The 23,406-nt window shown below is 42.3% G+C and overlaps 1 protein-coding gene across 7 annotated transcripts in view; it reads right to left on the bottom strand.

Annotated features, from left to right (window-relative positions):
• Positions 1-22,594, bottom strand: part of RAB11FIP1 (RAB11 family interacting protein 1) — a 47,404-nt gene extending 24,810 nt beyond the window's left edge. Inside the window, exons 1-7 of one of the 7 annotated variants that reach the window (XM_083480356.1) lie at positions 22,089-22,594; positions 14,492-14,937; positions 13,322-14,153; positions 9,965-11,655; positions 9,709-9,856; positions 8,211-8,316; positions 3,415-7,444 (exon numbers count right to left, since the gene is read on the bottom strand). In XM_083480356.1, the coding sequence (XP_083336482.1) occupies positions 7,226-7,444; positions 8,211-8,316; positions 9,709-9,856; positions 9,965-11,655; positions 13,322-14,153; positions 14,492-14,937; positions 22,089-22,498 (3,852 nt within the window). In that variant the 5' untranslated portion in view covers positions 22,499-22,594 and the 3' untranslated portion in view covers positions 3,415-7,225. Of the gene's footprint in view, positions 1-3,414; positions 7,445-8,210; positions 8,317-9,708; positions 11,656-13,321; positions 14,154-14,491; positions 14,938-16,467; positions 16,557-21,094; positions 21,188-22,088 lie in introns of those variants that run through there. The other 6 variants (XM_083480357.1, XR_014520202.1, XR_014520204.1 and 3 more) reach the window with 6 other exon arrangements.
• Positions 22,595-23,406: the final 812 nt, after the last annotated feature.

Raw genomic sequence — 23,406 nt, 5'->3', positions numbered from 1 at the left:
GCCCAAAGGCAGAAAGCCCAGCCAGCAGCCAAACGAAGCCTCAAGCGGTGGTTCCCACAGCGCAGCAACCCGGCAAAGGGATACAGCAGCAAGGAAAACCACACTGTCACCTCTCCGCTGGGAAGCGCTGAGCAAAGGCGAGTCCCCAGGCAACGCGGCCGATTTGATCGGCACAAGGCATGCAAGCTCCACCCGCCAGTCGTTCTAAGACTCCTTACTGGTGAGCAACGCAGTTGAGGAGCCTCCCTGGCCGGCAGGGAGGGAGAGGAGTTGTTTCCTTTGAAATCCGGGAAATTTACAGGATATCAAAAATCTGGGACAGCAGTGGGAAATGGCGCTGGAATAAGGGAGTTTCCCGACAAATAAGGGAAGGTTGACAGCTATGATTCCCAGTGCTGTTTTTCTAGAAAATGAGGTGCTGGAACTCACCATGAACTCCTCCCTTGTTCTCATATAATGCAATGGTGCTCACCTGAGAGGTGCCGGAACTGAGTTCCTGTAAGTTCTGGCTAAAAAACCCCCTCTGCATCTGTCCTCTGAGGAGGACAGATCAGGTGAGTTGTGTAGCTGCTGTCCAAGTATTAACTGGTGCTGGGCAAATTCAAGGCCTCTGCTCTCCCTTGTGGTTCATCATCTTTAATCCATGCTTGGAACATACAACCTTCAAATAGAGGCTTGTCCTCTCTAATGAAGCACACAGGGCTACTCTAGCCTGCTTAGTTTTGATCCCACAATTTTGGAATGCCCCACAGCAGGGCAAAGGTCTCTTCAGTTCAATTCCTACTCACCTCACCAGGCAATGGAAGTATCTGCCAAGCCATTCAGGGAAAGGTAAACATTATGCTGCTGTTAGATAGATGTTGAACGTAGTGGACCATTTTTGAATCATGCTGCACCTTGAGCCCCAATGAGGACAAGCAATTGGAAGTTTAGGTCTTTATTGGCGAAACATTCGATCACATCAGGTCCTAAGGTACAAGGGATCTATGCGAGGATTGACATATGCCCTCTTTTGGGGGTCCTACATGGCCGTCCAGGGCAGGGTGGGATATTACATTTTAAAGCAAAAGTCCTGGATTTTGGATTTAAAAAAAGAAGTGCATGGGCAGCTCCGCCTCTGGTGTGAGCTGCTCAGGCGCAGCGGCAGTGGAGGGCCGATCGGGCAATTGCCCTAAAAAGTAAAATTAAATAGTTTGTGTTGTTTTCCACATCCAGTCTATAGCGGGCTTCTGCTGGCTGTGCGTGTTTTAGTTCAGAACGAAGCAAAGCAGCCCAGCCTACAGCATGCTTAAGAAAGCAATAGCTGCTGTTGCAGGGCTGTGCCCAAGAGATATTAATGAGACTCTGAGACATAATAGCTTGTAGTTATAGCTCAGTGAAGGGTGAGCTGGTTCAAAGCATGCTATTTTGACAGGGGTGGAGACCATGTTGACAGTTATTATATAATTATGTCGTCAGCACAAAGCACTTGGTTTCTGAATCATTAAAGAGATGTCCTAAACCTGGTATTCCCACAGGTATAGTAGATGACAGGCTGGAAAATAATTGGAATGAAGCCACCATGTGATCATTGACGCCGTGACTTCATTCTAGGGTATGAATGTATTTCCTTCAAAATATGAAACTAGTGTGGGTTCTAGACCAGAGGTGGCCCTCCATGTGTTGGAGTAGGACTCCCACCATCCCTGACCATTCACCACGGTGGCGGATGGGGGTAAACATACCAACAACATTCGGAAGGTCCCCCACCCCAATCTAGACTCTGTGAATTAAGGATGCTACGTAGCAGACTGGCAGTATTCTAATAGACACAGGTTTGAGCCACAGATGTCTCTATTGGCCCTTGGAAACAAGCAATTTGGGCATTCGGATCATAGCTGAGATCTCATTTGAAGCATTTAACATGCCATGCTTCCCCTGTCTTTCCATCTCAGTGCTGCTGCATCAGGTGATTCTGTCTTTTCCTGATCTATTAAGTCTGAATCACAGTCTTGATCCAAATTGGTTCCGGCACATTCCGGCTTCACAGCACAGGGAAGTGAGTGGTGTCAAAGCTCAACTGTCACAGGACTTCACAAGCTATGTGCTTCTTAAGCTGCAATGAGCTACGTTTATCAACCTGATCTAGGTTTCGTGGAAGCATTTAGGAGCCAAAGCTGCCTCAAATTGTGGAATTTGAGTAGTTGAAAAGATTTCTTCTGCAAACAGCCATCGCCCCGCCCCCCGCAAAAAACAAAACAAAAACACATCTTGCTAGATTATTACCGGTATTTTTGTGTTCCATTACTTCCTTGCAGGAAGAGGGAGCCTGACCTTAGCCCCTGCTCCATATTCTGGAGTGGGCTTCAAAAATGATTTAAAATTTGCTCTCTAGATTTAAATGACAGCCCTTTGAGTCTTCACTCAAAACATTTACAAGGGCACCCTTATGGGGTTCACATTTTCTCCTAATCCTATTTAATTTCCTATTTAATTTCCACAACAGCTGCACGCTGTACACTTTGGATGCGAAGCCTTGTCATCAAACAACAGGGGCACAGGGGTGGGTCAGGGGAAAGAAAAAGGCAGTAGTTATGAAAAAGGTGGCACGGAAATTTAATAGAAGGCATGCCAGAGAGACAGATGGGGAGATGGTAGGAAGAGACTGCAGAGTGGAAGACACGAGAGAAGGCAAAGAGCTACTGTTCAATGGTTGAACACGTTTTGCCTGCAGAAGGTTCAAATAAGGCTGTGAATGCCCCTTTCTTGAACCCCTGGAGAGCTTCTCCCAGTTGGCATAGACAATTCTAAGCTAGATGGATCAATGATCTGTTTAAGGCACCTTTCTATTTTGCTAAGGGAGCACTTGTAAGATTCTCCCAGTGCTCACTGACTGGTTAGCTAGGAAGCAGAAGGGGAGAGGAAGCTTCTATGTAAGAACATAAGAAGTCCTGGATCAGACTAAAGGCCCATTTAATCCAGCTCTGTTCTCATATCGGCCTACCAGATGCCTATGGGAAACCCACAAGCAGGATAGGAACACAGTAATACTGGAATTTACCAGCCAAAATCTTTGCTGCAAGCCTCTCTCTCTATAAACTTGCACAATCTTCAGTGTTAATTAAAACTACACTATCTTTTCAGGTTCTTTCAAGCCTACCAATTCTAGGATCATTGAGGAATGTCTGCTTCTTAAAACCCATAAGGCTTAATGTACAAACAGCTCTCACAATAGAAGTTTCAGTTGCATATGAAGCCCTTTTTCTTTCACACTTTGGAATCACCACGATGGAATCCAGTCCTTGTACAGCAGAGAATCATTTCTATCAGTATGGACTAAGGAACCATTCTGATATAGCGTGCAATAATGTGAATTATATATACAGCATTCTTCACATAAAGTTTGTGAAGATAGGCAAAGAAACACAAGTGTTCTCACAAGTTTAAATAACTTTATTTTTAACATTTCACAAGGATGAAGGTCTTCGTAAAAAAACCAAAAACACAATGGGATTAAGTACCAAGAGTAACAAGGCAGAATATAAATATACATTCAAACACTTCAACATTAAGCACTGAGCAAATGTTTGCACAAGGGGAAATATCCCTCACAATGTACCACACTTTTCACAAAATTCAGCATTTCGATGTCAGGATTGCGTAAGTCACAGATACCAAAGAGAAGGCACAGATTGCAAGGTATCCTTGCTGTGTATTGCCCAAATCTCATCATAATGTATAGAACTGAGCAGACCTTTATATGAAGAATGGTCAGCAGATGTGGGCCCAGTGAGAATACTCCCTCTTGCATGTGGCACATTGTGTTGCCAGCTGCAGCCCCGTGGTCCCTGGAGATTTTAGGACAGGTTAGAAACTAGAAGATTTTCACAATCTGCTGGAAGCTGGTCCTGTACTATTTCTATTAAAACGGTCAACACTATTTGTTACTAGATCCATTCCTACTGAATATGTATTAAACACAAATGTCCACTGTACTTTGGGACCATATAACCATCAGGAAGAAACATTTTCTAGTACACAGCAAAACTGTATTTCAATAAAATACTTGTTCCCAAAAGCATGATCCTGTGAGCTTATGGCTCCAGCAGGAGCAAAGAGACATGAAGCCTCTTAAAATAAAGTTTTTAAAAAGCAATTTGGTTCTTTTAAATGAGATATACTAGCTTTAAAAAGATGCCCAAGCATCTAAATGCTGGTTTTACACACAAGAAGTTTACAGACTTTATGGTCCAGCTATTATGGAGCCACAGATATGTGAAAACACCACAGGCCCTGGAGATATGGTATGACATATCTCCATTAGATATGGTAGACAACAGTTCCTCCCCTTTCAATCACCTGAAATCATTGACCTAGTTGAGTCAAGGCGACAGCATCAGCCAGAGGATTTCATCAAGAGAATTAGCACTATGCAAGAAGATCAACAAATCTATTCAACAAGCACCACACTCCATGTAGTGTGTAGTTAGCTGTTTCTATTCTTTGGTGTTTGCAAATGAGATTGTACAGTATCAAGAGCAATTAACAGTGCACCATTCAGGAAACGTCCAGATCTATGGGTGATATCCGATCATGTCATACTAAGAGCAGGCCCACAACAATCAACAGTCATCAGTCATTGATTACAAGAGGTCTACTCCCATGTATGACTTGCTTAGAATTAACCCCTCTTTGATTACCTGAGAAGTTTATAATCCAGTGTTGTGACTGAATACAAAGGGAGGGCTGAAGAGATATTCAGTGCCAAGCTCATCCCTCTTGAAAGTGCATAGGAAGAAAATGAAGAATGGCTACAGTCAAAAGCATGAAAATTAATCCGTCCACGTCTTCAGACATCACTTTGATTGCTGTTTGGCTGCCTGCATTTGTAGCTCAGATTTTCAACAAAATATTTTTTTTAATCACAGTTGATCTGACTGGAAGCCAAAAGTGCATATACAAGCTTCAGCTTGCAAAAAGCCATGCTTTACCTTATAGTTGCTATCTTCAAATAGTTCAATTTCCCATACAATGGTCAATGTGGATTTCACCCCAAATGCCTAGTGATGGTGGATGTATTGTTTTATTAGGAAACCTACAAAAGTTAATCCTTTGGAAACTTTAAACTCATATACTGGGCTAGTGCCCCATCCAGAGTAAGGGACCACGATGTAAAGGTACCCTTTAAAAATTAAGGGGCAGATGGAGATACTGAAATTAAGAATTCAATCTTCAACCCAGGACTAAAATCCAAAAAAAATGAAATCAGAAAAAGTCTCCAGTTTTTTTAGTCTGCAGCAGAAATCATATTGAAGTAATTCTGACTATTCACATCTTCCAGCAATTTATGAGGCAGCATAAACAGAATCTTTTGTAACTGAGGAAAGTGTCGTCTGACTACAGAAACTGTTCTATCATACAGATACAGAAACTGGAACCAAAACAGGCACAGTGAGACATTGCACACATACAGCTTTGTGCTAAGCCTCTCTTATGGGGTTGAGAAACATGTGGTCATCCAGATACCTTTGGGCTCCCAATGGCCATCTGTGAGGAGGATGGGAGTCGAGTCCAAGCACATTGGGAGGGCCAGATGCCCTATGCCTGCCCTACTTATTCCTCCTAGTTGGTTTGAGCTACAAGGCAATACATTCAAAAGCTGCTCAAAGGTAGAGCAGAGACATTTGGAACTGCAAAAGAATGAAACATATAATAAAGAAACTGGGCATAAACAAGATAAGATCAACGTTCTCTAATCAGGAATTTCTGAAACAGAAAAGATGTGGAAAGAAGTATTACAAAAAACCTGGGAAAATTGATGGAAGCTACGTACTTTAGCTGACAGTAGAAATGTGTTTTTATCTGCATTTCAACCCTTTCATAATAATAATAATAATAACTTCTGAAAAATTTTATCAGCATGATGAGGAACTGGTCAAAAATGAAACTTTTACAATAGAAAGTATTCACAAAGACACCTGGGATTATTGAATCAGAGAAATTTGTTCAGTCTCTTTGATTCAATATACTCAGATGCTTTTCCTGTATTCAAAAATAAAGATCTAAGCAGACTTCTGAACAGAGGGGTAACATACCCAAAGACAAAAGGGAAAGATCAGCAATTCAAAAGTAAAGTTAAGAACGAAAGAAAAGTAATCAAATCTGGGAAATAAGAAGAAAGATGCTTCTATGGAACAAACATATTAAAAGTAAAAATTTCAATGACGAGGGATTAATGTGTACCTCCAAAGTCAGCTACTGAAAACCCACAGGTTTGAGCATTTTAACACCTATGAGGAAATGCAGGGGGAATGCCCCTCTCGTCTAACTGTACTTAAAGCAACCAGCTGCAATGAAGCAAGCCAGCCAGACTGCCGCTTCTGGCAATTAGTTTAAATCAGTATTGCTTTCAAAAGTTTAATACGTCCTGTACTGACTACCATAAGACACAGAGGTCAGTTTAGTGCTTAGAAGCTAACCTCCTCTTACTCAAATGACATTTCATTTTGATAGTGATATCACGGCACTCCAGGAGGGTTTGCTCGCACAACCACCATCACTTTTTATTTCTTAACTATGGATCTTCCTCACTTCCCAAAGGCAAATGCAGGCAATTTTGCACAATTGGCAGGAAACCTGCACAGCTTAAGCCCCACCCAAATGAATGAGCTGTTTTCTTAATAATTACTGATTCAGTGGCGCTAGAACAACAGAAATTCCTAATGGACTGGGCTGCTTGTATGCAGAGAGACAACCAGCTTTCAGGAGGAAGTGCTTATTTCCCAGGAACTCAAATCCAAACAAGGTACTTCATAAATATTTATTCATCCAGTATATCTAATGTAAATATGATTGCTTATATTGCACTAAAACTTAATATCCTAAAAGAGTCAAGAAATCAGGAGTTGAAAAACTATAGAGAAGTGTTCATTTTTTGACTAAACCCTTAAAAATGTGCCCCTTGGAGCTTATTCACAGATAAAATCTGGCTCACAACTCCTTCCACAGTCCCATAATTTCAGGCCTTTCACCTGCGGAGCAGCAAAACATGTACAGTGTACTAAAAGGTAAAAGGTGTTTTTTTAACACTATTGACTTTGTAGATTATGTAAGGCAGTCTTCAAGGTAAGTCAACTCTATCCTAAGACAAGTAAATAATAATCTGTTTCGGTACAAGCAGCTTTTCCACATTCACTACTTCCAAAGTTTGAGTAAGAAAGCCACTGATTAGGTGAAATTAGTTCCTTCACATTTTTCCAGCTTTCTTATTCACATGAGCTTGAGCTCGAAGAATGTTAGGGGTTTCCTCCATAACTCTGACAAGCAAGTTATCAATGTAGTCTTCCAGCTCCCGCACCTGCTGATCTCGCTTTGCAATCACATCTTTCTGCTTCAAGACCAGCTGGATCAGCTCGCTGTGTGTCAGCTGGCCATAAGCGTAGGCGGGATCTGAAGGATCATATTTCTTTAGGAAGGAAGAATGAACAGGTTAAAGTCATTTTGATATCAAGCACTGTTGCAAGGGTGGCGTCAAAGGATCAGAAGGAAGGTATAGAAACCTTTGGTTTCAGGGATTACTGGGGAATCCCAGGAATGATGTCAGAGCAAAGAGGTCATCTGTCAAAGCATCTTAAAAGCTACTGAAGATTCACAAAAAACTAGAATTTCAGGATTTGCCAGTAAGTACTTTTATGGCATGCAGACAAATGTGCATACAAGGTTTCTGTACACCTGCCTTCAACTATTTCTTCCCAGTAATAAACATGGAAAAGTGAAGATAAGACCCTCCTCAAAATATGCGAAAAGTACTGCAGCAGCAGTAGTGGTTGTTTCAGTTAAGTGATAATAATTCAGGTTCTGTGCTCAAACACCAAACAGATCATTTGCAATATTAGTTGGAGGCACTAAATCACTAAACCTTGCTTATCTGAAAACAAAAATCCCTTTCAGGCCAAAGTCCTTTGGTGAAGATAGCAAGTTTTGAGCCTGGGGAATTCATACCCACTCACAGATCTAAACTTGTGTCAGTGAAATGCTCAGAAAATTGCCCAGATGGGTAGGATAGCAGGGGCAGGGGGAATCATACAACTAGAAAACTTGAACACATTTCTGTCTCCAAACGACTATACCCCTTTGCAGTTTGTCTAATCCCGCCAATAAATTTACAAGCTTCCTAACTCAAGGCACAGACCACCCAATTAGGTTTTAAAACATAGTATGTCTTAAATTACCTTTATGTCGGCTTCATTTTGGTTATCCAAGATCTTTGATGTTATGCTCTGGTTTTTGGCAGGTGATTTGCTTGTTGTAGTATGCATTGGTTTCACAGGATGAAGTCTGAAAGAAGCACACACAATTAGTTCAGGCAATCCTATAGTACTTTGTACCTGAACAATTTTGTGCAGTTCTACTTTTGGTCTGAAGGGACACGGGTGGTGCTGTGGGTTAAACCACAGAGCCTAGGACTTGCCAATCAGAAGGTTTGCGGTTCGAACCCCCGCGACAGGGTGAGCTCCCGGTGCTCGCTCCCTGCTCCTGCCAACCTAGCAGTTTGAAAGCACGCAGTGCAAGTAAATAGGTAACGTTCTGGCGGGAAGGTAAACGGCATTTCCGTGCGCTGCCCTGGTTTCGCCAGAAGCAGCTTAGTCATGCTGGCCACATGACCTGGAAGTGACATCGGCCAGAGTCGACCACAACTGGACCTAATGGTCAGGGGTCCCTTTACCTTTACATTTGGTCTTGCATGAAGCACTGCATGCACACATGTTCCTGCTTTGGCTTCTAAAAAGAATAAAGAACATTTTCCTCTTCTACGTACCTCTATTAGTGCAAGTTTAGATTTTATATTTACTGTTAAAACGGAAGATTTATTCTGCCCTCCTCTCTACACTTCAAGACTGATTAAGAAGCTCTCAAATGAAAAGTTTTACTTACCTATTTATTTACATCCCTTCAAGGACCTTGAATACATGCCCACCCAACCCCAATTTTCCTCACTACCACCCTGTGAAGGAGGTTAGACATAGAGATAAGAGACTGGCCCATCACTGAGTGGAATCCTAGTCTGACACTCTTGATGGTTCTAAACATCTGTTCCTCCCCCCCCCCCCCAATAAAATATGGTTGGTTCCTTGGATATTTGTGCAGTTACCCAGATGTTTAGCAAGTGTGAAAAATAGAGTTTTCAACAAAGTTTATTGCAAAAGTTTGCCCTGATTTCTTTTTTAGTTAAATTACACCCGTGGGACACTTCAGAAATCTAGGTAACACAAAACCTGTGCCGCAGTAAATTGCACTGCACTTATGATCACAACTAACACCGCTTTTTAAAAAAAGTTAAGCATTTATCCAACTGCTGCTTTCACTTATTTTGGCAGAACATGAAAACTATATTTAGTATTTTAACAGGACAGTGGGTTTAAAAAATAAAGTAAAATTAGAGGTAAAATATGAAGTGCTGATTCCTGTTTATGATACCTTTATTGTCATGTCACAGCAATGTGAAAATAGAGTCTGATTACTGCCTAAGCAAAACAAACCTTTGCTCAGTTTCATTCCTTCATTGACATTGCTACAAGAAATAGATACAGATCAACAGGGAAAGATTTTCACCTGTCCATAGGACACAAAATCCCTTACTCCATTAAAAAGGGGAGGGAAGAATCAAAGCCATGCACAGTATAGCACTTGAGCCTTTATCTTTGCTCCCCCCCCCCCAATTCCTCTCACCTGAGCTTAGCAGGATAAGTTCCGTCACTCTGCAGATTCTGATTGGGATGTGTTTCAGAGGGTGAAACCCATGCCTGGAGCAGCTTCTTCTTGCCAGAGGGATCCACTTTGGTACCCAAGCCCTCTGCTGTAGCTTTTTTCGTAGGCTCTGCTCTATTACAGCCAGAAGCATCAGACTGGAAAGAACTAATAGAGTGAGAAGAACTGGGCAGAGGGGAAAGATGAACAGGCTTAACAGAGAACTCAGGACTATCACCCTGTCTATTTTCTTTTAAGCTGTCAGCGTTCTTCTGCTCCAATCCCTTTACATCATGGCTTGCATTTTCAAGGGCTCGTGCTGAAGGTGCAACCAATGGTTTGTTTAGTTCAAATCCATCATCAGGAGCACTTGTCTTCATGAGAAGCGATACAGTCTGCCTCTCACCAGTCGCCTTTTTATTTGCTGTCAGCTCTCCCCCCTCAATGGAGGAACGTAACTCTGAGGAAACATCTCCACTCCTGGACAAATCTCCAGAAACTGCTATTTTTTCAGTACCCTGGGGATAATCACTCAGCTGCTCATCATCTGATCCCACTTCTGGAATAACAGAAAGGGTGGTGGGTTTTACATTCAGATCTCCAGGGATCAAACTGCCAGGCTGTGTGCTTGTTGCGTAGTGAGGGAGATTGGTACTAATACTTTGAGAGGAATCCATGGTTCCACCATCTCTTCCAGAACTAAGTATATTGGATACTGAAGTTGCTAACGAGCTATCGCTTGTTAGTTTTTCACTAGAGATGAAAGAATTTTCTGCAGAAAATTCTTTATATGTAGAGGCAGAGCTTGACCCATCTTCTGTTTCTGATTCATCCATCAAAGAAACAGATACACTCTTTTTTTGTTTTAGGGCACTTCTTGGTGCTGGCTTTGGGGGCTCAGAGAGAGAACTGCTACCCGACACAGTCCTCGGCATGTTAGGCAAAGGCAGGAGAATTCTCGGAGTTGGAACCGGTGGCTCTGCTTTAACTGAGAAGCCGGCTTCAGCCTGTCTTTCCAAAGGACCCTCACTGTTATGAAGAGATTGTACGTTTCCATTACGGGGCTCAGGTGCAGCACAATGTTCTACATATAGTTGAGGGCTTTGCCCCTCATTCCTTTCAGTGGGATTTATTGAAATCTTGTTTTCATCATGCCAGCTCTCAACTGAATCTTCACCACCTGAAGCATCGTCGCCACTACTCCCCACATTTTCATCCTCAAGGGCAAAGGTTACCGACTTCTTTATGCTCCCTCGGTTTTCCTTAAATGGTGGCACTATGTGCACTTTGTCATCGCCCTGAGACTTCAGGATGAGTCCAACCCTATCATAAAACCGTGAAGGGTGACTGCCAGCTAGAGATCCAGGAAAACTGGATACAGGATCTATCTGGTTAGTTAAACCTTCCTTTTGGGGCTTGTCTGAAGGAACAACATGAACGTGCTTGGAATCATCAAGGTTTCCTGCTAAGGAGGAAGTAGAGAAAGATGCTGGAGGACTGTTAAAACTTTCAGAGTCCTCTCCCACTTTAGACACGGGAGAATTATCAATATCAGAAAGCTGAAAAGCAGAAGGATCCAACTCAAGAACAGAAGTTGCAGGCAGGGGAGACTTAGCAGAGTTTGAAGAATCCTCTATCTGGGATTCTTGTTCCCTTTTAGGAGCAAATGGTTTATTTTCATTTCCAGAAGCAGAAGAAGTAGCTATAAAGCATTCAGTATCTTGCTTGGATTTCTGTCCCCATTTAATAGTGAAAGGATTGTTGTCACTAGCAAACCTATCAGTGTCCCGAGGTTGCTCTTCTGGATCAAATTTAGAGATAAAAGGGTTGTTTTTATTAGAGTGAGAGGAAGGAGAGAAAAGAGAAGCAGAAGGAGGTGCAGAAATAGCAGAAGTGGCTTTGGTTTCATCCTCTGAAGACACGCCCAGTCTGTAAAAAGGGACAAAATAAAACCTGCATGTCAGTTGCAGATGCAACGTAAGACAGGCAGAAACATTTTGAAGACAAGTTCAACAAGGCTGCTGCATGTTAAGTGAATAGGAAAGGTGAAGGGTTTTAGCAAACCACCCCCTTCATATTATAATTTACCTTTTAACAGCAGCAAATGCTTATAAAAGAAAACAACACGTTGCCTGAATGAAAGTATTTTGTACATTTAAAAAAGTCTATCAGTAACATCTCTTTTCAATGGAACACCTTTTTAATCCCAATTACATTATAGTATTATCAAAGTATTAGTAGTACAGTGAAATATACAAAGCACCAAGTAAATGGGAGTTAGGCAGGAAAAAGAGTGGTGCCTCTGTGACACACAGCTTCCATGCAAAAGCAATGTTTTATCCAAAGGTTGCATTCCACCAAGCCATAAAAATTGCATTTTAGATTGCTGAAAGGTGCAAAATTTAATCATTTTGCAGGAGCTGAACAGAAACAAGGTCACCCAACAATGTTAAAAGAATGTTGTTTCACTAGTCAAAACTGTAAAGAAAGAGATGCAAGTTTAAAGTTAGAGCAATAGGGAGCAATTCTCCCACATGCACCAGTGTCAGTAACATAAAACAAAGCCAAGTCACTAATGGTGTTCACAGCACTTACATACATGTCTGAATATTTAAATATCAACTTATGAACAAATACACCACAAGATCACGTAATCAGCTAATATGTGGCAGCCTTAAATATTCAGGGGCTTAGGAGGTAACCCATTTTGATTCACTTTTCTGAGTCTTTCCTGCTCCATCTCAGTATTCCTCCCACCTCTACTTTCAGACGACAGAAGAGAGATAATATCACACCCCTCCCCAACTCAAGCAAGAAGGAACCACGAAGGACAACTGCCAGTAGCACTGGCTGTTTCTTCACGAAAGACAGCTGTTCTCTTTTTCCTTCCTGATTTAGAACTAATGCTTTAAGTCTGGGAGGGCTAAAGAACTTCAGGCCTTGGCCCACCTACATGACATTGACACAAAGACTTTAACCCATAATTGTGTTTTAAAATTCCTCCTTGCCACAAAGAGCAGCAGCTAGCTAGTTACACCAGTTTTCTGGGTCAGACAAGCCCAATACGTTGGCTGGACTAACCACCGTCTTTTCCTCTCCTCAGCAAAAAAAGATAAGACATAAAAAGATGAGTGAAAACTAGCTCAGCTGCATTTGACCAGCTGGGCAAACACAACAAAGCTAGTGCCTGCCTTTGTTTCGATTCCTCTCCCTGTAAGATAGACAGTGGGGAGAAGAGATAGAAAGGATCAAGTTCAGCCAGCTTGGATACATTCTCTGCTAGACAGCATTTCATCCTGGAGGCAGAAGAGGGACTTACTCGCTCTCTTTGCCCTCCCCTTGCAAGAAAGTGGATCATCTTTGTTCTGAAGGCAGCATGCACTGTCATTTCTCTCCTTTCAAGAAGGCTAGAGACAGAAACCCTCCAAATTACCTGCAGAGTTACTAATCAACAGAAACCTACACAGGGCATGCCTGCCCTATCAGGAGGATAGATATTTTCTATGACATACAATGAAAACCACTGGGTAGCAATAGCCTTAAAGCATCTCAAGATCTCAAAATTCAATTGAAAAGATCATTTCTCAAGACTAACCTGGGCTTGACGGGTTTGGTCTGAGATGGTTTCACAGAAGCTGAGTTTTTTTCTGGCTTCTCTTCTGCTGAGATGTTTTCGTCAAAAGGGTTCAAGGATGTCTTTGTGATTCGGAGATCCGCAGTGCTGCTCTTATCTGAGCTATGACCTCTTCTGTTATCCGCAGGGACTTCAAAAGGGTTTGCTTCTTTCTTGGCCAACTCTTTTTCATTACGTTTTACTTCCTTCACCTTCGGAGTGGTGTCTGCGTTGCTCTCTACTTCCTCACTAACTTTAGCTTCTTTTTTCCCTGTCATAAGAGACAGCAAGCCAGATTTCTTGTTCTCCTGCTTTTTGTTCTCTTTGGTTTCTTTTGGAGTGTCTGAAATAACTGGAGTGTTGCTCTCTGGCATATCCCCAGCACTCAGCAACTTGTATGATGGTAGAGTCATGGCTTTAAAGGACTCCAGTGAAGAAGACCCTGGTGGTCCTTTGTCAGAAGGTAGTCTTCCTGTCATTTCAGGCTCCTTACTGGGTTCAGAAGATAAGTTCTCCTGGGACAAAAAGAGCCGTTTTCGCTGGGATATCTGAGGGGAAGATAGAGTGCCGTCTTTTGGAAGAGTATCACTTTTGGGGTCACGCTCCTCCATGTAAACATGACTGCCATTGATACACACATTGGACCGAGAAGTGGGGTCACTTTTGGACTTCAGTCCACCAAATAAAGAATGTACATCCTTCTTGGTGTTACTGGAGGAGATTTGGCTTAGTTGCTTGTTATCTGCACTACTTGTTCTCTTATGAGACTTGGTGGAAGGTGGATAAAGCAGGTTATCTTCATTTGTGGAGGGTTCTGAAAAGAAAGAAATCAGCATCAGAATAGTGAAAGCACAAGTCCCAATACTACTGAAAATACTAATACCTAATCCAGCCCTAGATCAACTGATGGCTCTTAACAACAGCAGTACACTGAGACCCACCTGCATCCTACTCATTTACAACTATTAGGCACAATCATGAAAACACTTCTGTTTCTTCACAGCTTCCAAGCACTGCCTTTAAATAATACAAGAAGTCCAGCTTTAACTATTATGAAGAAATGGCACATTTTACTACTTAGCACACTTTGTAAACTACACAACTGTTAAAACATATGAGAAATTTATTCTCTTTTCAATAGACAATACTTACTCTCTGAAACAGGAGTTAAAGTGTCATCATCACTATCACTCCATCGCGATGAAAAGTCACTGGGATTAAGTCGAACTCTCTCTGTAACCGGTTGGAGAGAAGGTAACACAGACATGGACTGAGAGAGGTTGCTTTTCTGTAAACCAGGTTTGGAGAATAAGGTCTTGAACTTTGATTTTTTCTTTTCTTTCTCATTTGACTCTTCCTCACTGTCAGCCGGGGAGTGACTAATGCTAGGAACAATAGCTGAAGCTGTGTCTGGCAATCCATTGCCTCGTTTCCCCTTTAGCTTGTCTTTCAGCTTGCCAAATGGTGTCCGTGACTTATCTTTCATGGACAGATCAAACATGCTGGCTGTCATGTTGCTCCTCATGAATTGGATATCCACCTCAATCTCACCTCTCTCTTTTTCCTTCTTTCCTGGTTTGGAGTGAAGTTTGTACCATCTGTATAAATAAAGAACAGCAAAAGTTCAGCATCAGGGGCTTAAATATTTCCTACCCACCCTTTTCCCACAAGGTCTCAGGGTGTGTTACATATAAAATAGTTAATTTTCAGTTCAAGCTAAACAGAGTCAGGTTCTCCATGTAAGCAAAATGCCAGGTAGGTCTGTAGACTGATATTAGTGGCATTTAGCCAGCAAAGTCAATTTTCGAAAAAGAAAAGAAAAGAAAAAGTAAAGGGGAAGAGGAAGAGAAGAGAACAAATAGCCTATTTTAAAAGGCGAACATGCTGTTATGAAATAATTTATCCATATTACCACATGAGTCTCAGAAATAGTTACTCTGGAAGCATCATGCAAAGATTTCTAAAATGCTAAGGACGTCACTCCTGGAACAGAGGGTCTTTACAGATCTGTGATAAGAAACTGGTAGCCGGCATGCTACCAGTATGTTGGGCATGTTCCCAAGATGTCTAGAAAAAGTTTGTTTTCTCATCCAAGTGAATATTCACAGACATACTAACACAGGCATAGGCAAACTCAGCCCTCCAGATGTTTTGGGACTACAACTCCCATCATCCCTCACCAGTGGTCCTATTAGCTAGGAATGATGGGAGCTGTCAGCCGAAAACATCTGGAGAGCCGTTTGCCTATGCCTGTACTAACAGAAGATATAATTACAGCTACCTCGCATCTTATGCAGTGGTTACATTCCTGGCCATTGCACCTAAAAGCAAAATCGCGTAGAGCCAGGAACCCTCAGAACCAGGTGTCTCGCTTACCTGGTTCTCAGCAGGCAGCACGAGGGCTCTAGCATGCTGCTCTGTAATGTTTCCTCCACTCTCCATTTGTTTGTTTGTTCTGCTCCACCCCACCCCCTGGCCCAAATCAGCAATCACATAGGTAAAATAAGCATTGCGAGTTACCTATATTTCTATTTCACCTTTTCTGTCACAGGACTTCAAAGCTAGATTAAATCTGTCATGTGTCACATATTTACAGACTTTGTCTATAGCGTCATGGTTCTCAGTTAAGTCCTTGGAAGTGTGGTTCAATAAAGGGGATTACAATAATGTAATAAAGCACTCTCACAAAACAAGTGTTTCTCCAGAATTGCTTTCTGGGGACTCCCCCCAGAGGATCAATGAGAACCATGCCAGGAAAGGGTTAATTTTGTACTGTAAATTTATCCATTGTTCAGGGCAATGGGTTCCCCCAAATATTCATATAATTTTGCAGGAAGACACAGGAAAGGCTCTGCTACTAAGCCGAGTCCCATGATCGCTTAACAGCTCCACCTAACCTGTGCTGTTATGCTCTGGTATCATGCAATATCAGCAGGCCTTACTAGTTCATGAGTTATGGTAGAACAGCTCCACAGCATGACCTTGTCCATTGCCAAACAGCTACCTCTCCATTTAAGGTTATGCCATGAAGACATCTGCATAAAAGGTATCAACAGTCAGAGGAACTCTGTAGAATAGACTGTTTCTGCACTAAAACCCAAGATGCATGCCATCTTAGCGTGTCTAACCTTCTTACTCCCTGAAAGGCACAACATGAACCAAGACAAATTCTGCAGAACAGTCTTGAACGGAGCGGGATACAGCAGAGGATACAGAGCTAGAAAGAGAGAAAATGAGAAAGTCATTACCAGGAAAGTTTTAGAACAGAAACAGCAGCTTATGTACAAAAGCATGCAATTTCTCCCCAAATATGGAATTTTCCGACAATATTTTCAGAAAATTGCATGCCTTAAAAGCATACATATCAAAACAGGAAAGGAAACAAAAGAGAAGAACTAGAGGAGGGAAAAGCACTAGAACAAAAGTGAGTGATTTTCTATATTCACATTTTAAAAGCTCATCATGTGGCCCAATTTCCTAAAACAGCGGATAGCATGGTGAAACTATTTCTAGACAAACTACAGGAAGTTATTGCATGGCTAAAAGATTACCCTTAAAAAACAAAAACAAAAATCACACACAGTACTACCACATCAGGGAAAAGGCCTGACAGAAATAATCTCATTGACATCTAATTCTTTCAGTACAGGGAAGTGTTTCTGTTTTACAAATAAGCATCCAGTCTTGAGATCTGGCAACAGTTTCATCCAAATTTCAGATCTCCCTGCCTTCAGATGAAAAAATATTAACTGGTCTGAATTGCATCTTTGCATTGTCTGTCCACATGTTAAGGGTGTGGTGTTGATTAGTGAGCTACCTCTTAATTGATAGATCCCGACATAAACTTTGAAGCCCCAATTTTCATCTGTAAAACTAATAAAGTGCTTCAACTCTGACTTGTGCTGTTTATTCTAACAATAAAGTATTATGAACAAGACATTTGTTTCTAACATACTTTGAATACTTATCATGGCTGCATAAAGCAGTCAAGACTGCCAAAGTAAACTTGGTAAGCCTGCTGGACTTGTTACGTTAAATATTTGAGTATGAGAGCTGCCATTATTCACAGTAAGACACTTTTAAAAGAGTTCTTTACAAACACTGTTTTTGTAATACACTGTGACTTACAGTTTTAAAAACTAGGATGTTTAGCTCAGTCTAAAAATATGTTTGCCAAACAGAAGGGTATTATGCATTCTTACAAAATGTTGCTTTTTCTACTCTTAACACAGATAGCAAAGAATCATAGTGCACATACACATTTTAATGGCAGGGTTTGTTCTACAATAGCTATGGAAGCAAGCATCAGTGGAAAATTACTATAGCACATTACTTATTTTATCAGTATTTATATTTGAATCTATTGCACTTCAGATGTGAAACTCAAATATCATTGCTGGCCAACAGCTCACCTGACAGTACTAGATAAATTGCTTGAATAGCACAATGTGACTAAAAAGCTACCTAGGAACCTGGATTGAATATTGCTTTTGTAATGAACTTACAAAGTAGTTATATTACACAAGCCAGGATGGGAATAATACTAATCTGCATTACAGGCTTGTTTGTAAAGAACAACAAGAAAATGTACATGAGGCTATTTAAACTATATAAATGCTAAGCAGATTTTTTAAAAATTCTTACTCACTGGTTTAAACCTTATACATAAAATGGCACAATGTGAAGCATAACTGGGTAGGTGTGAAATCCCAAGAGCTATCAACCTATTGAAGAAAACTTAACTGATAATGAGTTTTAGTCAATCAACCTACTGAATAATATGTACAAATATAAAACAAACTGTTCTGATGCAAGCATATTTTGTTTTAAAATAATGCATGTGTTGCAGCACACATCTTAGAAAAAGCGATTCTGTAATTTAAAAAGGTATTCAATTTCTGAAAACATTATTGCACTTTTCAAATCTGTCAGCTAATTAATGGGTCATCTTTGTGGTCTAAACCACTGAGCCTCTTGGGCTTGCTAATCAGATGGTCAGCGGTTTGAAGCCCCACGACGGGGTGAGCTCCCATTGTTTGGTCCCAGCTCCTGCCAACCTAGCAGTTCAAAAGCACGCCAAAAAGTGCAAGTAGATAAATAGGTACCACTCAAGTGGGGAGATAAACGGTGTTTCCATGCACTGCTGCGGTTTCACCAGAAGCGGCTTAGTCATGCTGGCCACATGACCCGGAAAAACTGTCAGCGGACAAACGCCGCTTTCCTGGGCCTGTAAAGCGAGATGAACGGCGCAACCCCAGAGTCATCCGTGACTGGACTTAACTGTCAGGGTTCCTTTACCTTTTTTATTTTTTAAACTAGTGTTAGAAACTCAGATATATAAGCTAGTCACCAAACGGCACCATAAACCTCGGTTACAGTTGCCACAAAGGAATGTCTAGGCACCTTTTTGTAGTGGGATTATTGATTGATATTTTAAAGGGGGGAGACTTATAGTAACAACAACTTATTAGTTATATGCCACCCATCTGACTGGGTTGCTCCAGCCATTCGGAGCAGCTCCTAACAAAAAATAGTAAAAGTACAATACAGCATCTCAATACAAAAGTATGGGGAGGGGATGTTTTCTACAAACAATGGCCAGCTATATATGGGAAAATATGTTATAAATGTTGTATAGGAATGCTAGTGCCCTGAATATCCTGGCCAATACTCCCTTGAGTGGGTGGTGTGGGTTTCATTCCTCTTGGATCTAGCCTCGGTTCTTTAGAGTATTTCTTTGCAATAGGGAAGTGTCAAGTCCTAGTAACCTCACCACTCCTACCTTGTCCCATGATGTTTGTTTAGTGTTTCCCTTTTCTCTCACTTCCTCCTCACTATTAATTGTCATCCAGTTAGTATCATGACTGGAGGAGTAATCAGAAAGAGTCCAATTTATCAAATAACTCATCAAATTCTTCTGTGGTGCTGTTAATTTCTAGCCTTGATTCAGCCAATCCCTTTGTCCACATCAAACTGAGTCAATATTTTATAGAAGACGACCCAATAACCTCCAAAATATATAAGTGTTAAATTCTAACCAGCTTAATATTATTTTCTTTCACTGCATCCTGGTAACCAACATCTCTAAAGAGCACCCACTGCTCAGTCCGCTGCAAACCAAGATTTAAGGAGAAGACAAAGATGCCAACGTTTAGGGGATTCACGATTGGGAGATGGACCCTAGTTTAGGAGGCTCTTTAAAGGAATTAACTAAATTTGTATCGGCTACTCGCCTTGACAACTTAATGGAACTTCCATGTTCACAAGCATTAATACCACTGAATATCAGTTGCCAAGGCAGCAAACTGAGGAAGAACTGTCAGTTCCACACCCTGCTTGCATGTTTCCTGGATGCATTGAGATAACCGCTATCCAAAGCTGGATACAAATTATTTTATTTAATAGATGTTTATTCTTCCCTTTAGCTAAAAGTAGGTTGTTAGGGAAGTTTACAACAATGGAATAAAATTAAGTATGCCAACTACTGTGATCCAGCAGGACTCTGCTCAGGAAAGGTATCAACAGGATACTTTACAAGTTTTTCAAAGCTTGCTTGCTTATTTAATACCCACCTTCTCCAATGAGCTCAAGATGGCATACGCGATTCTACCCCTCCTCATTTAATCCCCATAACAACCCTATGTTAGACTGAGAGCCAAGGTCAGTCAGTGAGCTTCATGGCTGAGCGGTCACTTGAACCCTGGTCTCTTAGGTCGTAGTCTGACACTAACCTTTACACCACACCAACTCTTTATATTATGGTGTAGCACATTATACTGCTGTTTATTTCAAGTTTTAATAAAGTGTTTTTAAAAGTTTGATCCCGCCTCTGCTTGCAATGTTTGCTTATTGCATTTTTGCCACACCCTTACTTCAAATAACTATGTATGAGTGACATACATAGTTCTCATTTCCCCATCCCATTTCATTCTCACAACAACCCTTGTGATTGATTAGACTGAGTGTGACTCGCCCGTGGTCTCCCAGTAAACTCTATGGACAACGGTGGAATCTTTACTAAAAGTGGCATTTTTAATCCATGATCCATCGTGTTAAGAGCTTAGCTTTCACTGCTGTCAGATAAACAGCTGAGATGAATAATTCTCATGCAGTGTGCTGTTTGACACCTGTTTGGACATGTGGACCTTGAGCCTCTGACATACACAGGTAAATTGCACCTGGGAATGCCATTTAGTCAGCAGGAAGTCAACATCTTCAAACAGAACTATGGAGTAGTAAGGGACCTTGGATGTCATCTAGTCCAATGCCCAACGGATTCAGTGCAGGAATCTTGCAAATACACAGCTTCCTAAGCAAATGGGCATCTAGCCATAGCTTAGAAACCTTCATAGGAGGAGATCCCACCACTTCCCAAGGCAGTCTGATCCGCCTATGAACTACTCATACACTTAAGAAGTTTCTCCTAACGTAAAGTCAAAACCATCTTATTTAAAAGTTTTCAGTCATTGCATTTACATCTGTCATCTGGAGTAACATAGAACAAATCTGCTCCACATTCTGCATCACAGTCTTTCAGTTCTTTGAGAACTATTCTCCTGCCTCCTCTTAACCTTTATTCTCCAAGATAACCATGCCCAGCTTTTTCAACTGTTCCTCATAGGACTTGGTTTCCAGACTCCTCACCATCTTTGGAATATGCTGTAGTTCAGGGGTGCAGAACCTCCAGCTCACAGACCAAACGTGACCCACCAGTCCCATTTGCCCACGAGGCCAATCTGGAGAAGCCACGCTCACCTGCCCAATAAGGGATGCCATTAAAGTAGGCTCCCATTCAACCATCGCTCCTACTGTCCAAGCTGCAGCTCATTGAAGGCTTGCAAAAGGCTTCACGTCAAAGTTTTTGGCCCCCCCACAGCCAGGAAGGTTCCTGCTCTAGTTTGTCTATCTCCTCCTTAAAATGCAGCAAGTGGAACTGGACAAAGTACTACAGATATGATCATACTATTTGATGCTATTCTTTAGTCACATATCTGGCACACACAACAAGTGCACAAGAAAAGGAAGCCACCAGATGCACAACAAGTAAAAAAAAAATATTACTGCGCCCAACAAGTTTCAAACCAGAACTGAAGCATAGAACTGAAATTAATTTTTTCAAGAGTGCCACTGAGGAGTGAATATAGTGATACTACTTATGTTGCCAAAATTACAATCCATTATATACAAAACAACACTGAACAACAGATGAGTAATTTGAAATCGTCATAGTTAAGTCGGATTTCACCTGTCAAAGCGACTTTACCTCCCGGTTTGTGTTCCTACTGATCACATTACCTTTTACAAAACCGATTGACAGGAGTCAAAAGGCAGCAAAACCAGATTTTTGCCCATCTTAGCTGGGAAGGCGTGCGGCCAAGAACAGAAGCAAACTTTGGGGGGTTGAGTGCGCGACGAGATGTGACACCTTCAGAAATACATAATTTGGCCGCATATCAAGAGGAAGCCCATTGAACCCGGCTAATCCTACACTGACCACAACACTCTGGCGCATTTCCTCTCTCTCCTTCGAAGTTAAAGCATGCCCTTATCCGCATTCCTTCAGAAGTCCTGCTATGACTCCCTAAATAAAGAAGGAGCGAAAATAAGATGCAACGGGTCATATTTAGGAGGCCTCTCTGGGCAGCGCCTGGCACCAGCCCCCTCCCTCCCTCCGCGCATGCGCCCCGCGCCTCAGCAGGTAGACTGCCCCTGGCAGCGGGAGCTCCGCGCTCGCTCGCTCTCCCCTCACCGTGTGCTTCGGCGGCCGCCCTCGGAGTGCAGCTCGGCCAGGCTGATCTCGGCGCGGCCCAGGAACTTGTCGAGGCCGAGCAGGGCGCGGTGGAGGACGGTGAGCTGCAGCACGGCCGTGGGCCCGGCCGAGAGCGGAGGCCCCCCCGCCGACAGGCTCCTCCGGGGCGGCGGCGGCAGCTCGAAGGTGGCCTCCTCCCGCCACACGGGAGAGCCCAGGCAGCGCTCGGCCACCGACGTGGCGAACTTCTCCTTGCCCAGCGCCATCACCGCGTAAGCGTCGCTCCCGCCGCCGCCGCCGCCGCCCCCCTTGGCCTTGGAGCGAAGCCCCCGCGCCTGGAGCACCGTCACCTGGACGTGGGTCGGGGCCCAGCGGGGCCCCAGAGACGACGGAGAGCCTGGGGCCGACATTTCTTCGCCGTCCGCCTGACACCCGCTCTCTGCCGCTGCCCGGGAAGGACTGAGCGGCTTCCCTCAGGTGAGGCGGTGAGGAACCCCACCCCAAGTCTCGCGAGAGCTTCGGCGCCCCGCCTCTTTCCCCCCGTTCGCGGCGCTTTGGACTACAGCTCCCATAATCCTTTGGGTCCGGGCGCACTGGGGGCTGGAATCTTACAGGTAAATTGCAGGTCCAGTTTTCCCTTAAACTCAGTGATCTCTATATTTTCATGTTAAGGTGACTCTTGAGTCTTCCTTCCCATTTAAGGGTTTCCCCCCCAATAAAAAATATATATTTTCCGAAACAATTATAAAATGTGGGCAATAATACCTGGGTGCGTGCGAGTCTAGTTATGTGCTGTGTCTGCAGGCAATGTCTTTGCGAGCATATTCCTAAAAAGGCATGAATGGTGAATATATATATATATATTAAAGATATTTATTAAAGGTTTTAAACAATAAATCACCAAACACATAAAATACCATCACCCAGATAAAACAAACAAAGAAAAAAAAGCAAAAAGCAAAAAGATTAACACAGAATAGATAAAATCCAACATAATCAAGTGTCATCATGAATGGTGAATATAGCCTCTCCACAGACAAACGGAAGCAGCTGATGGGAGATCATTGTTATATTCCTGCTTTGCATATGAAAAGAAAGGAGGCTAGTTTTCAACAAAGGCATCTTTTTAAAAAGCAACAGATTCAAAGGGGATAAGGACTTCAGACGTTGGATCCGAGATATCGAATGCCTAACCTCTTCTCGTATAAAAGAGGTAGTTCCTACCAGTGCTTCCCAGGCGGTACTCAGGTGTACGCAGTAGCGGCACGTCTTTTCGTTGTTGCTAAAAAGTGTCTCACTTACTGTAACAACTTCATGG

The sequence above is a fragment of the Podarcis liolepis genome, assembly GCF_965112155.1.
Source record: "Podarcis liolepis genome assembly, chromosome: 16".
NCBI classification, from domain to species: Eukaryota; Metazoa; Chordata; class Lepidosauria; order Squamata; family Lacertidae; genus Podarcis; species Podarcis liolepis.
Note: the sequence above shows the minus strand (reverse complement) of the source record. Positions and strands in the feature narration are given on the sequence as shown.